Source organism: Lutra lutra, chromosome X, assembly GCF_902655055.1.
Source record: "Lutra lutra chromosome X, mLutLut1.2, whole genome shotgun sequence".
Lineage (NCBI taxonomy): Eukaryota > Metazoa > Chordata > Mammalia > Carnivora > Mustelidae > Lutra > Lutra lutra.
This window is the reverse complement of record NC_062296.1, coordinates 72,379,528-72,395,224: the sequence shown is the minus strand read 5'-3', so window position 1 is coordinate 72,395,224 and position 15,697 is coordinate 72,379,528. Positions and strand designations below refer to the sequence as shown.

Here is a 15,697-nt window from a genome sequence, read left to right as displayed (position 1 = left end):
CAAAGTTTATCAAACTAGTCTCTCTAGAAATATTTTCTTTAATAGAAGAGAATTTTTATGATGGGGGTGGGGAAGGAGATACGGGTGAAATGCATGAGCTTAGAGAAGAAACTGAGTTTAGAGCTCTGGCCTGAGACAAGATCCAGATCACAGAGGAAGGAATCTTAAATATTAATTGCTCATAGTTTCTCTTGCTGAGAAAAAGATCTTAATTACACCTTTTTAAAAAATTTATTTATTTATTTGACAGACAGAGATCACAATTAGGCAGAGAGGCAGGCAGAGAGAGGGGAAGGGAAGCAGGCTCCCCATTGAACAGAGAGCCCGATGCGGGGCTCCATCCCAGGACGTGGGGATCATGACCTGAGCTGAAGGCAGAGGCTTAAACCCACTGAGCCACCCAGGCACCCCTTAATTACACCTTTATTACCACCTCTCTCCACCATGTATCCACAACCACACACCTTCTTTATAAGCTGGTATTACAATGATCTCATAGGGGTGCTTAGCCAACCAGTTAAGATTGGCAGAATTCTTATGGAATATTAGCAAAGATACAGAGTCTTCTCATTTTTAGTTAGTTACCCACGGTTTTATGTTAGAACTTGGAATCCAGGATATCTTAATTCTCTGGGGCCCAAAGCAGAAATATTTTGGACACAGGAGGTATCTGATTCAACTATGAATATAGTTCTTCATTTTAAAGATAAATTTGCAATGTAAAAATTCTCAGACTGTCACCTCGCAGGGCTCTATATGATATTCTATAAAAAAATATTGGCTTTAAAATTCCAGTTAGACTGTCAGAAATAACACTATTTATAAGAAAAATCTCCTCATCCTGAAGTGTAAGGACAACTGTAATGCCCTTGCTTTTTGTAAGAAAACTAAATAAGCATTTTTTCTAATATGAGGAAGGAATCTTAATGGCTTTTAGAGTGAAATTACTCAGATTAATTCCATTCAGGAAGCATATGCTTCATAAAACATGTATTCTTATAGAACCCATGAATTGTGATTATTGCTGAGAGAATTAAATATCCTATGAAGTAGACTGTAAATAACAGTGATACTCATTCTAACAAGAGCTGGGGGGGTCTCCATATATAGAAGAATTGATTGACAGTCATTAAGCAAAAACATATTTTCGAAGGTTTTCACACACATTGCCCCCCCCACCCCGTATCCATTCAGCAGCATTTGTACGAAGCAAAACATCAATGCTTTGGGGAAGACAGATGCATTGGAATCTGCTGGGAGAGCTGATGCTCTGGCTAGGCATTTGGAGTTTCCTTTTTTAATATGTAAGAATTATTTTCACTCTACAACATGAATCAAACAATGAATATAATGCTACCAGCTTCTTCAAACAAAGTGAAAAGGCCTATTATTACACTCTTTTCCTTCATGAATATTATAGAAAGTTTCTTTTGTTCAAAATTAAAAAAAAATATCTTCAGAGGGGGAAAAAAAGCAGAGTTCCATTTAGCTGAAATACTGAAATTGCATGTAATCTCTGAAGATATGTGGTTATATTTACTTTCAAGCTTGGCATTTCCATTTGTTGCTTTAAAACCCCAGTACCTTAATTCGAATCTATCACTTGAAATGTGCCATTAACAACAATAATCAATAGTTTCAGTAGTTTCAAATATTTTCCATGACATCTCCAAATCTTTCATCAAAAGACTGTTATCCAGTCATCTCACTGAAAATCAGAGCTGGCTATAAATGTCATTTCTATCCATAAAATGTAGTTTCAACCTCAGGCAACTGGAATTTATAGAAAGCCCAGTATTAACATGGAGGGAATGAGAAAATCGTCTCTGTTTTAAAATAGTATTGAGATCTCAGCTAGTCCTATTGTAGTTAAGGGGGGGGGATGATATGTCTAAGGTTTTCAGGAACTCTAGGGGAGCTTTATACGGCTTTTAATAATAAATATTTCTTATGAGTACTATAGCATAAACTAAGAAAGTGTCCTCTGGGGGAAAAAAAAAAAAGAAAGTGTCCTCTGCATAACTTTCAACTTTTTGAAAGGGAGATTAGAGATCCAAACACAAAATGCAGTTTATTCTCCATTCTCCCATAGGAAATATAGTTTAAAAACATGGCAATTTTTTTCTTTTATCATTCAGAATCTTGCAGTTTCTCAGACTTTTCACTGTATAGTAATGCAGATAACATATAGGAGATACACGGTTGTATCTTGGCCTTCAATCAGACTTGTTCACTAATTAAAAGGATGTTTAATTAAATCCTTATTATAAAATTATCTCTTGGATTATTCTTCCTTTTCAAAGTATTCTGCTAAAAAACTGACTTAAGGTTTTATTATTTATCTACCACAGCTGCTGAGAATATGTGAGCCCACATATTTATTAAAATTCTAGGTGGCTTCATAGGTACTTAAAGGGAGAAATACAATTTTATTTATGAAATATTGTAAGTTAAATAAGTTACAGCAGAACATTTTCTACCCATTCATCTAAGAGTGACCAAAAAGTCTAACTTTGCATAGTTTTTACACTCTTGAGCCATGGGACATATCTACAAAGATAAAAGTAGGTATCGCTCTAAATGAGCTACTTCCAATAATGAAACAAACTCAACACACATTGTGGAATAAAGTATCCTTTGAAAACAGAAAAAAGAGGAGGAGAAGGGAAACAAGGAAAGGACGAGGAGAAGAAACATTGTTTATTATGGTCAGATTGTGGAAGTATTTTTCAACCTAGTATACACCATCACCTTTTCTCATTGTAATTTAAGTATATAGAAAAAAGAAGTCCAAAAGCTTGATCATATTATTTTGATACTCTAAAGTTGACTTGAGATATTAGTAAAGTTCCTGTATCAAGTCAGAAAACTCAACTATACCTAACAAAACTCCATAATAGTTCTTAAAATTATGTCAGGCACTGAGAATAAAGTTAAGAGCCTCCTTGAACCAAGACATCATTTAAACAAAACTGCCCTAAACTTCTGTTTTCACTGTTTATGCATATGAAACTTTATACGAATAATTTTTGTTTCCAGGAAAAACAATTGTCTGAATATTGTATGATCGTTAACTATGACAAATTTAGCCATCTCATTTTTCTTTTTACAGAAAGTGTTGGGAAGAAAGCTACAAAATGCCAGATTAACATTTCAAAATGTATTTGAAAGTAATGAAGGGAAACTGATTCAGTTAGCAACGCTAAATAAAACAGACAATTCATACAGATGCTTTCCCTGTAAAATATTAAATAAACACTCCAAAATGGCAACTTCTTCCATTTAATAAACCACTCCCTAATTTATTTCTTGGAGCAAAGTTTCTCCTTGGCCAAAGCTCTGGTTTTATGGACAAGGTTTCTCTGGTCAAAAACATGTATCATTCCGAAGACTAGGGCATTAAATGAAATACTAAATGCCTTTTCCTTCTCCTTCTGATTCTTCCCCTCTTGCCCACATGCTGCACCATATCAGGCCATAGAGAAGAACCACTTTACTTTGTCCCCAGCATATCAGTTATGAGGATAGACACGTGAATTGTTCATCAGGATTCACAAGAGAGCAAAGTAGAATAGCTTCACTTACTTGCCATTGTTTCATCAGCTCTCTTACTCCCTTGGAATCTTCTAGGAGCCTTTCCTTATGGGTGGCATCCTGCAGGACATTGGCAGTTGTTTCAGCTTCCATAAGCCAGGCAAGGAATTTCTCCAGGTCCAGGGGGAACTGTTGCAGTAATCTGTGGGTTTCTTCCAGAGCAGCCTCTCGCTCACTCACTCTGCAAAGGAACAAATATCCAGATGCAGCTCTCCTCAGGTATCACAATGGTGCACCCTGCCCTCCCCCCCGAAAAGAGCAAAGATCAAGGGACGAAACTGTAATACCAGCAAAGGGGTGGGTTGTAGCTAAAAGTCGTCTTAAAAGCAACAACAACTAAAATAGTGTGTATGTGTGTGCGTGTGTATGTGTGTGTGTAGACTTTGTACAGTTTATATATGAACTTCCAAAAGCAATCCTTTTTAAAAAAACTTGGTAGTTTTTTACTGGCCCATTGTGAAAACTTATTTTCATATGCAGCAAAAGCATAAGCTCATCTTTATAGGTAAAGTTCCAAAATCCCTACACCATGTTCATCTTTGGTGTTACCTGAGGCAGAAAGTCAGGGTTAGGTAGGCAAGGAAAAAGGTCAAGAAAATGCAAAGCTAGACCAGAAAGTTAAACACTGGAGGAAACAAGAGAAGGGGACTGGAGGATAGAGGAGAACATGACTAACAAGGAGAAAAATGACATATTTCACAGAAACCATTATGCAAGATACCATTTTGTGTGACATTATGGTGTTCTAATGGTCCTAACTATGGTGTTTGCTTTACATTTCATTATCTGATGGTCACACAACTGAGAATAGTCTCCCAAAGAAAAGACTTCAGTGTAATGGAAAAAGTAAAGCCAAGAAAACAGACAGATCTGAGTTCAAATCCCAATATCCTCTACCAGCTGTGTAGTATGGTAAGTTACTTAACCCCTCTGAGTCTGAAGTTTCTCATCTGCAATGCCTGTCGCTGGGATGAGAATGAAAAACGATAATGTGTGTCAAGATGACTGCCTCCCATGTACAGTTAGTTATATATTAGGGTTACTCAAACATACTCGTTCGCTTGGCCCACATGCCATTCCCCTTTCTCTCTCTTTTTTTAAAGGTCTTATTTATTTGAGAGAGAGAGAAAAAAAAGTATGAATGTGGGGGAGAGGCAGAGGGAGGAGATTCCCTTTACCCCCCGGGCCAGAAGCCCAGTTCGGGGCTTGTACCAAGGACACTGAGACCATGACGGGAGCAGAAGGCATACACTTAATTGACTGAGTCAACCAGGTGCCCCGATCCTTCCTCTAATCTTTTAGAAGGGGTGAACCAAATTTCCTAATGACACACAAATCTAAAAAAATTATTCATATTTTTTCGGAACATATATATAAAACATATATATATAAAACATATATATATATATATATATATATATAATTCATATATTGTGGGTACACACACATATGCCCTTGGCAAAAATCTACATAATAACAGCTTGGAGGGAAGATTGCCTTTGGCAGTAACAGCCCCATCTAAAAAGATTCAGGTAAATTTTTTGTCTGCATTGAGGAAATTAGTACTCTATTTAAATGCCATATTTGCCTTCTATTACCACACAAACACTTTCTGGGATTAAACATAAGCTAAAAATGGATTTTAAAAAATTGAACACTTGAATATGATACACACTGCTTGTTAGGATGTGATTGTCAATAATTATGCAAAACTGCAATTTATTTCAGCAGCAACTTTATCATGGGATGTGCAAACCAGGCAATAAACAGCTCCTGCCGAGCCAGCGGCAGCGAAGCCCCCGGAAGAGCTGTTTATTCATCACGGATGAGGTTTTTGCTGAGCCTACAGTCTTCCACAGTGTAGTTTCGGTGCTCATACTGGATAAAAATCTTCTGTCTGCATTAACTGGTGGAGGGGAGAATAGGTTTATGAAGATGCAGCTACTGGAAAATAGGAAGCTCTGCACGAAGCTATTTATCAGCCCCTAAATAAACTTTCCTGCTGCATAGCTGAAAGGTATCCTGGTGCCGGGGTTGGGCAAATCAGTTCAACCTTGCACAGTTCAGGGGCTGACCTGGACTGCTCACTCCCTGCTTATCTGGTTTGCAAACTATCAGTGGAGGGACAAAGATCAAAATGGTTATTTTTAAAATCTTTTTATTCTGTATGATTTCAAAGCTCAGAAGCATCGCCACAGCACTGAGAATCTTGGTGTTCGAATCTGGCAGGCAACACTCAGGTGGATAGCATGCTTAACTTGCTGTCACCTAGCCGGTTCTGACCTACAAACGCGTCAATTTCATCCTGTTCAAGCTAGTATTTCTAGGTTGGCTTGCACAACAGAAATCACTAAGACGAACGCCACCTCCAGCCTCAAATTTGGGATAGAAATAAGCTGTCACATTCCAGAAGACAAGTACAGGGTCGGACAATGACATATTTTCTCCCATGCTCCAACTTTCTGGGGAATAAAAGGATGAAAAGGAAACTCTCAGGGAAGAGGGAAGCTCAGAGAGTTAGATAGTGTGCATTTTATTAGCGGGGTCATCCTCACTGTTAGCTGCACAGGATGCTACCCTAGTCTTGAACTAAAAATGCCACTTACTCTCTGCTTCCAGAGGAAGTATCTAGTAAATAACTTTCCAAGTTCTATGTAAAATACAATGCACATAAATTAGATGAAAGGGTTCTACCGAGACAACGAGATTTCTAGCCAAATCCTACCAGTGAGTTTGCTGCTTTGTAAATTAGGCCCTTAGGGAAGAACAGTAACTCTTGCAGGACAGTAAGGCACCATTTTCCTCAGTGATACCCTCGTGTTTGGAAATATTGACAACATCAGGCTGAATCTTTGCTAATTTGGAAAATACGTTAACAAAATTCAATGGCCGTGAGAGCGGAAAATCTCTTCAAGTGAGTTCTTTTACAGGCCTCTTTGATCAGAGGTGAAATTGTTGTCTCCTGCTCATGTGGGAGTTTTAAGGCTATATCCTTTCTCCTGAGATCAATCTATGTACACTGAATTCCTAAATTTTAATTGCGCCAAGTCTAGACCAGAAATGAGTCAAGGGTTCTTTTATGTCATACTCGCGTATTCCAAATAGCTCTGCCCGTATCTTATATTTTCTAATTTTCCATAACCATATGGCTTTAAGTGTCTTACATGATAAATAAAAAAAGTAGAAATAATGAGAATTGTAAAGAAATTTTAAGAATTGTTTTAGAAAAAAAGTGAAGATCTTGAACATGAATTATTCTGTAAATTCTGTCTAGGTTATCCAATTATAGACCCTGGTGAAAATTTGGCTAAACTTTAAAAGTACCAATGCCCAGATATCGGGAATAGTAATAATACTTTATGAATATAATTTATGATAGAGGTTAAGTTCTTTTTTATGTAATGAATTTTAATTATCAGCTATTCTAATCTACAACAATACCTAAGAATCTGGTAGAGTATGGACTGCTCTGGTGACTTAAAAAAGTTTTCTTTCTGTTCATAAGGGCACCGTATACCATTCTCAAGTGCCTGAATATGAGCTGTATGGCACAGTGGTTCTCAAAGTATGACCCACAGACCAGCGGCATCAGCATTATCTGAGAGCTTATTAGAAATGCAAATTCTCAAGCCCTGCCCTAGACCTACCGAATCAAAAGGTCTGTGCATGGAGTCCAGTGAGCTGCGTTTTCATAAGCCTTCTAGGTGATTCCGCTATATGATAAAGCTTTGAGAATCACGGCCCTGGAGACCCATCCATTTTGCCCTAGCTTCTGAGAAAGCTGCTGGAGGCAGGACGCATATAGTAACTGGTTAATGTATGTGTTATAAAAACCTAGCCCTCTTGCCCCAACTCAGGACAATTTGGGAGGATGGGGGGTGGGGTGGGAAGTTGATTGATGCTGTGGTTACAACTACATTGAAGCCCAGCTTCTCCTTCTTCCCTCTCCCGCTTCCTTCCCTTGCCTTCCCTCACAGGTGTTAATGCTGACAGCACTTGCCAATAAAATTCCTGCGAGTTAATTGCTCTCTCAGAATCTGCATTCTGGGGAAACTGACATGCTGAGGTATCATACTAAATAAGGATTTCAAAAATATATATGCTTAAGAAGTGTATGTGAGAAATATACAGCTACTTGGACAGACTGTGGTCTCAAAAGGGGAGAAGATGGAGTATTCTCACACTCAAGAAATGAGCCTGAAGAGCTACTGCACTTTTGGTCACCCTTTAAGAGTATCTGTAGAGGGGATGGTTAAGCGTCTGCCTTTGACTCAGGTCATGATCCCAGGGTCCTGGGATCAAATCCTGCACTGTCCTGTTCCCTTCTCAGTGGCCAGCCTGCTTCTCTCTCTCTCCCTCTGCTGCTCCCCCTGCTTGTACTCTCTTGCTCATGCTCTTGCTCTCTCTCTCTCTCTCTCTAATAAATAAATAAAATCTGTAAAAAAAAAAAAATTAAGAGGTGGAATATTACTCAGCCATAAGAAAGGATGAATACCCACCATTTGCATCGACATGGATGGAACTGGAGGGATTATGCTAAGTGAAATAAGTCAAGCAGAGAATGATAAATATCATATGGTTTCACTTATATGTGGAACGTAAGGAATAGGACGGAGGACATTAGGAGAAGGAAGGGGAAAATGAAGGGGGGTGGAATCAGAGTGGGAGATGAACCATGAGAGACTATGGACTCCAGGAAACAAATGGAGGGTTTCAGAGGGGTGGAGGGATGGGGTGGCCCAGTGATAGCTATCAAGGAGGGCACATATTGCATGGAGCACTAGGTGTTATACACAAATAATGAATCATGGAACAATTACATCAAAAATCAGAAGAGAAAGAAAAAAAGAAGAAAGAAAGAAAAGAAAGAAAATAAGAGGATCTATAGGTAGGGTAGAGTTGCATTATCAGCAGTTAAAAGCAAGAATCTACTGAAGGGGCAAAGTGCTGTAGCTGTAAAACTTAGGAGAACCCTGTACTTGCCCAAGAAGTTACTCATCCACACCCAATTCTGCACAAAGGGGAAGAATCACAGAAGGCAGGAGTTCAGCATCTTTGTTTTCTTTTTAAGATCTGATTATAATGAGGCAATCAGACAGGTAACACTCTGTCACTAAACACCCACACACCTATCAGGGTATCTCTAAATGAATCTCTAGACTCCAGATATTCTATTAAGCTGAATATCAGCAATTTTATGTGGGTCAAGCTAATACATAAAAAGCACATGGGGGTTTTCCCTCTGTTTCTATTTTTTGAAACAGTTTCAGGAGAAAAGGTATTATTTCTTCTTTGAATGTTTGGTAGAATTCTCCAGGGAATCTGTCAGGTCCTGGGCTCTTGTTTTTTGGGAAGTTTTTGATCACTGCTGCAGTCTTGTTACTAGATATTGATCTATTCCAGTTGTCCGTTTCTTCCTGATTCAGTCTTGGAAGTTTATAGGTTTCCAGGAACGTATTATTAATTCTTTCTTATTCTTTCAAAGAATCAGCTTCTAGTTTTGTTGATGTGTTCTACTGTATCTCTAGTTTCTAATTCATTGATCTCTGCTCTGATCTTAATTATTTCCCTTCTTGTGCATGGGATTGGCTCAATTTGTTGTTGATTTTCCAGTTCTTTAAGGTGGAAAGACAGTTGGTATATTCGGGATTTTTCAATTTTTTTGAGGGAGGCTTGGATGGCTATGTATTTCCCCTTAGGACTGCCTTTGCCATATCCCATAGGTTTTGGAGTGATGTGTCTTCATTCTCATTAGTTTCCATGAATTGTTTATGTTCTTCTTTGACTTCCTGGTTGAGCCAAACATTCTTTTTTTTAATTTTAATTTTTTAAATTTCTTTTCAGTGTACCAGAATTCATTCTTTATACACCACACCTAGTCCTCCATGGAAAACGTGCCCTCCATAATACCTACCACCAGGCTCACCCAACTTCCCACCCCCTGCCCCTTCAAAACCCTCAGACTGTTTTTCAGAGTCCATAGTCTCTCATGGTTCATCTCCCCCTCCAATTTCCTTCAACTCCCTTCTCCTCTCCATCTCCCCATGTCCTCTGTGTTATTTCTTATGCTCCACAAATAAGTGAAACCATATGATAATTGACTCTCTCTGCTTGACTTATTTCACTCAGCATAATCTCTTCCAGTCTTGGCCATGTTGCTACAAAAGTTGGGTATTCATCCGTTCTGATGGAGGCATAATACTCCATCGGGTATATGGACCACATCTTGCTTATCCATTTGTCCGTTGAAGGGCATCTTGGTTCTTTCCACAGTTTGGCAACCATGGCCATTGCTGCTATGAACATTAGGGTACAGATGGCCCTTCTTTTCACTACATCTGTATCTTTGGGGCAAATACCCAGTAGTGCAATTGCAGGGTCATAGGGAAGCTCTATTTTTAATTTCTTAAGGAATCTCCATGCTGTTTTCCAAAGTGGCTGCGCCAACTTGCATTCCCACCAACAGTGTAAGCAGCCTCTCCATTCTCCACATCCTCTCCAACACACGTTGTTTACTGTCTTGTTAATTTTGGCCATTCTAACTGGTGTAAGATGGTATCTCAATGTGGTTTTGATTTGAATCTCCCTGATGGCTAGTGTTGATGAACATTTTTTCATGTGTCTGGTAGCCACTTGTATGTCTTCATTGGAGAAGTGTCTGTTCATGTCTTCTGCCCATTTTTTGACATGATTATCTGTTTTGTGTGTGTTGAGTTTGAGAAGTTCTTTATAGATTCTGGATATCAGCCTTTTGTCTGTATTGTCCTTTGCAAATATCTTCTCCCATTCCGTGGGTTGCCTCTTTGATTTGTTGACTGTTTGCTTTGCTGTGAAGAAGCTTTTGACCTTGATGAAGTCCCAAAATTCATTTTTGCTTTGGTTTCCTTTGCCTTTGGAGATGTATCTTGAAAGAAGTTGCTGTGGCTGATATTGAAGAGGTTACTGCCTGTGTTCTCCTCTATGATTCTGATGGATTCCTGCCTCACATTGAGGTCTTTTTTTTTTTTTAAAGATTTTATTTATTTATTTGACAGACAGATCACAAGTAGGCAGAGAGGCAGGCAGAGAGAGAGGGGGAAGCAGGCTTCCCGCAAAGCAGAGAGCCCGATGCCGGGCTCGATCCCAGGACCCCGGGATCATGACCTGAGCTGAAAGCAGAGGTTTTAACCCCCCGAGCCACCCAGGCGCCCCACGTTGAGGTCTTTTATCCATTTTGAGTTTATCTTTGTGTATGGTGTAAGAGAATTGATCCAAACATTCTTGAGCAGGATGGTCTTTAGCTTCCAAGTGTTTGAATTCCTTCCAAACATCTTGTGGTTGAGTTCTAGTTTCAAAGCATTGTGGTCTGAGAATATGCAGGGAATAATCTCAATATTTTGGTATTGGTTGAGCCCTGATTTGTGACCCAGTATGTGGTCTATTTTGGAGAAAGATCCATATGCACTCGACAAGATACATTATATGAAAAACCCAAAAGACTCCACACTCAAACTACTAAAACCCATGCAGCAATTCAGAAATGTATCAGGATACAAAATCAATGCACAGAAATCAGTTGCTTTCTTATATATTAGTAATGAAAATATAGAAAGGGAAATTAGAGAATTGATTCCATTTATTATAGTACCAAGAACCATAAGATACATTGGAATAAACCTAACCAAAGAAGTAAAGGACTTATCCCCAAGGAACTACAGAACACTCATGAAAGAAATTGAGGAAGACACAAAAAGATGGAGAAGCATTCCATGCTCATGGGATGGAGGAATACATGGTTAAAATGTCTGTACTGCCCAGAGCAATCTTTCAATGCCATCCCAATAAAAATTGCACCAGCATTCTTCAAAGTGCTGGTACAAACAATCCTAAAATTTGTATGGAACCAGAAAAGACCCTGAATCACTAAGGAAATGTTGAAAAAGAAAAACAAAGATGGGAGCATCGTGTTACCTGATTTCAAGCTTTACTACAAAGCTGTGATCACCAAGACAGCATGGTACTGGCACAAAAACAGACACACAGACCAGTAGGACAGAGAGTCGAGGTACGGACCCACAACTCTATGGTCAAATAATCTTCGACGAAGGAGGAAAAAATATCCAGTGGAAAAAAGACAGTCTCTTCAATAAATGGTGCTGGGAAAATTGGACAGCTATATACAGAAGAATGAAACTCGACCATTCTCCTATACCATACACAAAGATAAACTTGAAATGGATAAAAGACCTTAATGTGGGGCAGGAATCTATCAAAATTCTATAGGAGAACATAGGCAGTAACCTCTTTGACATTGGCCACAGCAACTTCTTTCAAGACACATCTCCAAAGTCAAAGGAAACAAAAGCGAAAAGGAACTTTTGGGACTTCATCAAGATAAAAAGCTGCTGCACAGTAAAAGAAATAGTCAACAAAACAAAGAGGCAATGCACAGAATGGGAGAAGTTATTCCCAAATGACACTACAGACAAAGGGCTGATATCCAAGATCTATAAAGAACTCCTCAAACTCAACACTCAAAAAACAGATAATCATGTCAAAAAATGGGCAGAAGACATGAAGAGACACTTCTCCAAAGAAGACATACAAAGGGCTAACAGACACATGCAAAAAATGCTCATCATCACTAGCCATCAGGGAAATTTAAATCAAAACCACATTGAGATACCACCTTATACCAGTTAGAATGGCCCAAGTCAACAGGACATGAAACAGCAAGTGCTGGAGAGGGTGTGGAGAAAGGGGAGCCTGCTTACACTGTTGGTGGGAATGCAAGTTGGCGCAGCCACTTTGGAAAAAAACGTGGAGATTCCTCAAAAAATTAAAAATAGAGCTACCTTATGATCCTGCAATTGCCCTTCTGGGTATTTACCCCAAGGATAGAGATGTAGTGAAAAGAAGGGCCATATATACCCCAATGTTCATAGCAACAATGTCCACAATCGCCAAACTGTGGAAAGAACTGAGATGTCCTTCAAGAGATGAATGGATAAAAAAGATGTGGTCCATATATACAATGGAATATTACACAGCCATCTGAAAGGATGAATACCCAACTTTTCTATCAACATGGACAGGACTAGAGAAGATTATGCTGAGTGAAATAAGTCAAGCAGAGAGAGTCAATTATCATATGGTTTCACTTACTTGTGGAACATAAGGAATAACATAGAGGACATTAGGAGAAGGAAAGGAAAAGTGAATTGGGGGAAGTCAGAGGGGGAGATGAACCATGAGAGACTGTGGATTCTGCAAAACAAACAGGGTAATGGAGGGGAGGGAGGTGGGGGATGGGTGAGCATGGTGGGTATTAAGAAGGAGGGCACATTTTGCATGGAGAACTAGATGTGGTGCATAAACAATGAATCTTGGGACATGGAAAAAGTAAAATAAAATTAAGATGTTGAAAAAAAAAAAAAAAACAAAACAAAGCACATAGGGGAAGGAAAACTTACTAATTTCCCAAGTAAGGCTGTAGAGCTGAATGAATGTACAGACAGTATTCCATTATTAGATATATGAATGGACAATACTTTATCAAAGCACTATACTATAGGATTTTATGTATTTTATACACACACACACATACATACATACATACATATTCAAACAGAAATAAGCACATTGAATATTTTTAGGGGAAAAAAGACTCAGTCTGACAGAGGAGGCTATTTTGCCCAGGTGTTTCTTTAAGTGTGACAAATTGAGGAAATTCCCAGCACTCAGTCTTCCACTAAAAAATACCTCCATCTGTGCCCTGTGATTGTCATGGAGTAACCAAACAAAATACCCCAAATCTTTCCTTCCTGGTTTATTTGCATTTAAGCACTATCATTTCCTATGATATTTTTAGGGAATGATTACAGGATGACAACTTTTTTCCCTTTTCTGTTTGTCTGAGTGAAGGAGCACCTTAGCAGCAGCACTTGAACTTGGGACCAAAAGTTTCTAGCAACATCCAGCACTAGTTCCAGGACTAAACATAACCTGAAGTTCACTTTGTTGATAACTGTAACAGAAACTACAGATTTGCTAGTAAATACATTACATTCTGATTTTTAAAAATCACTTTATAGGGGCACCTGTGTGGCTCAGTGTTTGTGCATCTGCCTTTGGCTCAGGTCATAGTGCCAGGGTCCTGGGATTGAGCCCTGCGTCAGGCCTGCTTCTCCCTCTCTCACTCCCCCTGCTTGTGTTCCCTCTCTCCCTGTGTCTCTGTCAAATAAATAAATAAAATCTTTTAAAAATTACTCTATATTGTGTTTTCAAGGGACAGCTAGAATTGTATTACCTATGGATACACATAGAAAGGATTCCTTTTAGTCTCTAGCAATCATATTAGTGGTTTGTACCAATGAGAACTGTGAATCTAAGGAAAGTCCTTCAATAATGCTTGGACTCATTCCCCATCAGTACCTTACCAGCCACGACTCTAATGTGGCTGAGGGCAACATCTACTTAGAAATACAGCCACAGAAGCATTCTGGCCATGAGAAGATATTTCTTTTTTCTCCTCTGCTAGTGAGGTGTACAGTGAGAAATATACTCTGTCCGTTCAATTATTGACCTAGAATAAGAGATCAAGTCTCTGAGATACAGCACAGAAAATACATTTTTTAAAAGCTAAAATCCATATGGCTCTTCACATGTTTTAAAATATATTCAGATTTATTCTCTCATTACTTTATAAGGTATTCCCATTTTTTTCTACCTATAGTCTGCTTCTATTTTTCTTTATATGCTTCCGGTTGGATATTTCATTTCCTTTGAGGGCTTTAAGCTCTACACAGATTGTCTTTAAATCAGCACCTCATTCTTGTTTGTACATGTCTACCAACATCTCATTAAGTCATCTGTACATCTCATACATATTACGTGCCAGGATCTATGCTCAGTGGTGGTGACACCAAAGTCAATGAGGCATGGTCATGGACTTTGGCATTTAATATATTCAATTCTGGTGGGGGAGACAGAGAGGTAAATATTTAACTATACTTACCGTGTGATTAAGCCTATGATTCATGTGGTTTCCCTATCAGTAGCTCCAATGAATTCATGAACTTTGATCTCAATTAGCTTAAGAAGTGATAAATTTATTTTGAAACATTTTTCTGGCTTTCTCTTATCAAAGGACGTGGAGATCCTCTAGCTGGGTTTTATCTCCTCATACAGTAATGGATGTTCAATCAAAGTTGGCCTAATTGCATTGATTTTCATAAAAATAAGAAACCTCTCAGATCTATGGTTCAGGTTATGGCTGGTTTTATTCTGCTGTTGGTGAGATTCATTCTAAGAGAACTGATGACTTTTCCCAAGTCACACACAAGTGGCAGAATTGGGATTATAGCCCAAGCCCTGCATCCCAGAAAAGAAATATTTCTAACTCTGAAAATAGATATTGGTGTCTACATCTTCTGACACATTCATTGTAGGAAAAGAAGAAAAGTGCATGGAAGGTTATGCCACTGAATTCCAGTTTTCATTTTGGGGTACAGATTTAACTATTTGTTACTTTACTATATAAGCAGAGTCAAATATGAAAAAAAAAAAAACTCTACACAAAAGGGAACAGACAGGCAAAGATATTCTCCCATGCTAACCAGAGCAGAAAGATCTAGCTGGTGTTTGCTCCAAAACAAAACAAAACAAAACAAAAATCCATTTTCAACGCAAATTTGCTGGTTTGCTGTTCACCGACACATGAATTAACAAGGTTTTCATCCCCTCTCTCCTGAGGTCTGGTACCAAATTACTCAAACTCTCCAGAGTTAATTGGAAACCACGACCTAAATGTTCCCAAAGTATTGCTGATTAGTTCTCAGAAAACTCATTCCCATCTTTCCTCACCCCAGACAACACAGGATGACTTTTTAACATGTGCAGAAGCAACACACTTGCATGAAAAACAGATTAATCCTCTAAAGATAAACTGCAGCTTTGAAGCTGTTTAAACTTCCTTCAGTGATGCACACATTTTAGTAAAAAAAAAATTATCATGTAGACTTTACCTTTAGATTATAAGAGAGCATTGGCATGATTAATCATGCAAGGAATTTTTAAAATACAACATTCCACACATACATCTCATAGAGTAACTCTATGAGCA

The 15,697-nt window shown here is 38.5% G+C and overlaps 1 protein-coding gene across 1 annotated transcript in view; it reads right to left on the bottom strand.

Annotated features, from left to right (window-relative positions):
- DMD (dystrophin) overlaps positions 1-15,697 on the bottom strand; it is a 2,124,834-nt gene that overhangs the window by 491,338 nt on the left and 1,617,799 nt on the right. The window contains 1 exon segment of the mRNA XM_047715765.1: positions 3,586-3,775. Within this exon segment, the coding sequence (XP_047571721.1) occupies positions 3,586-3,775 (190 nt within the window).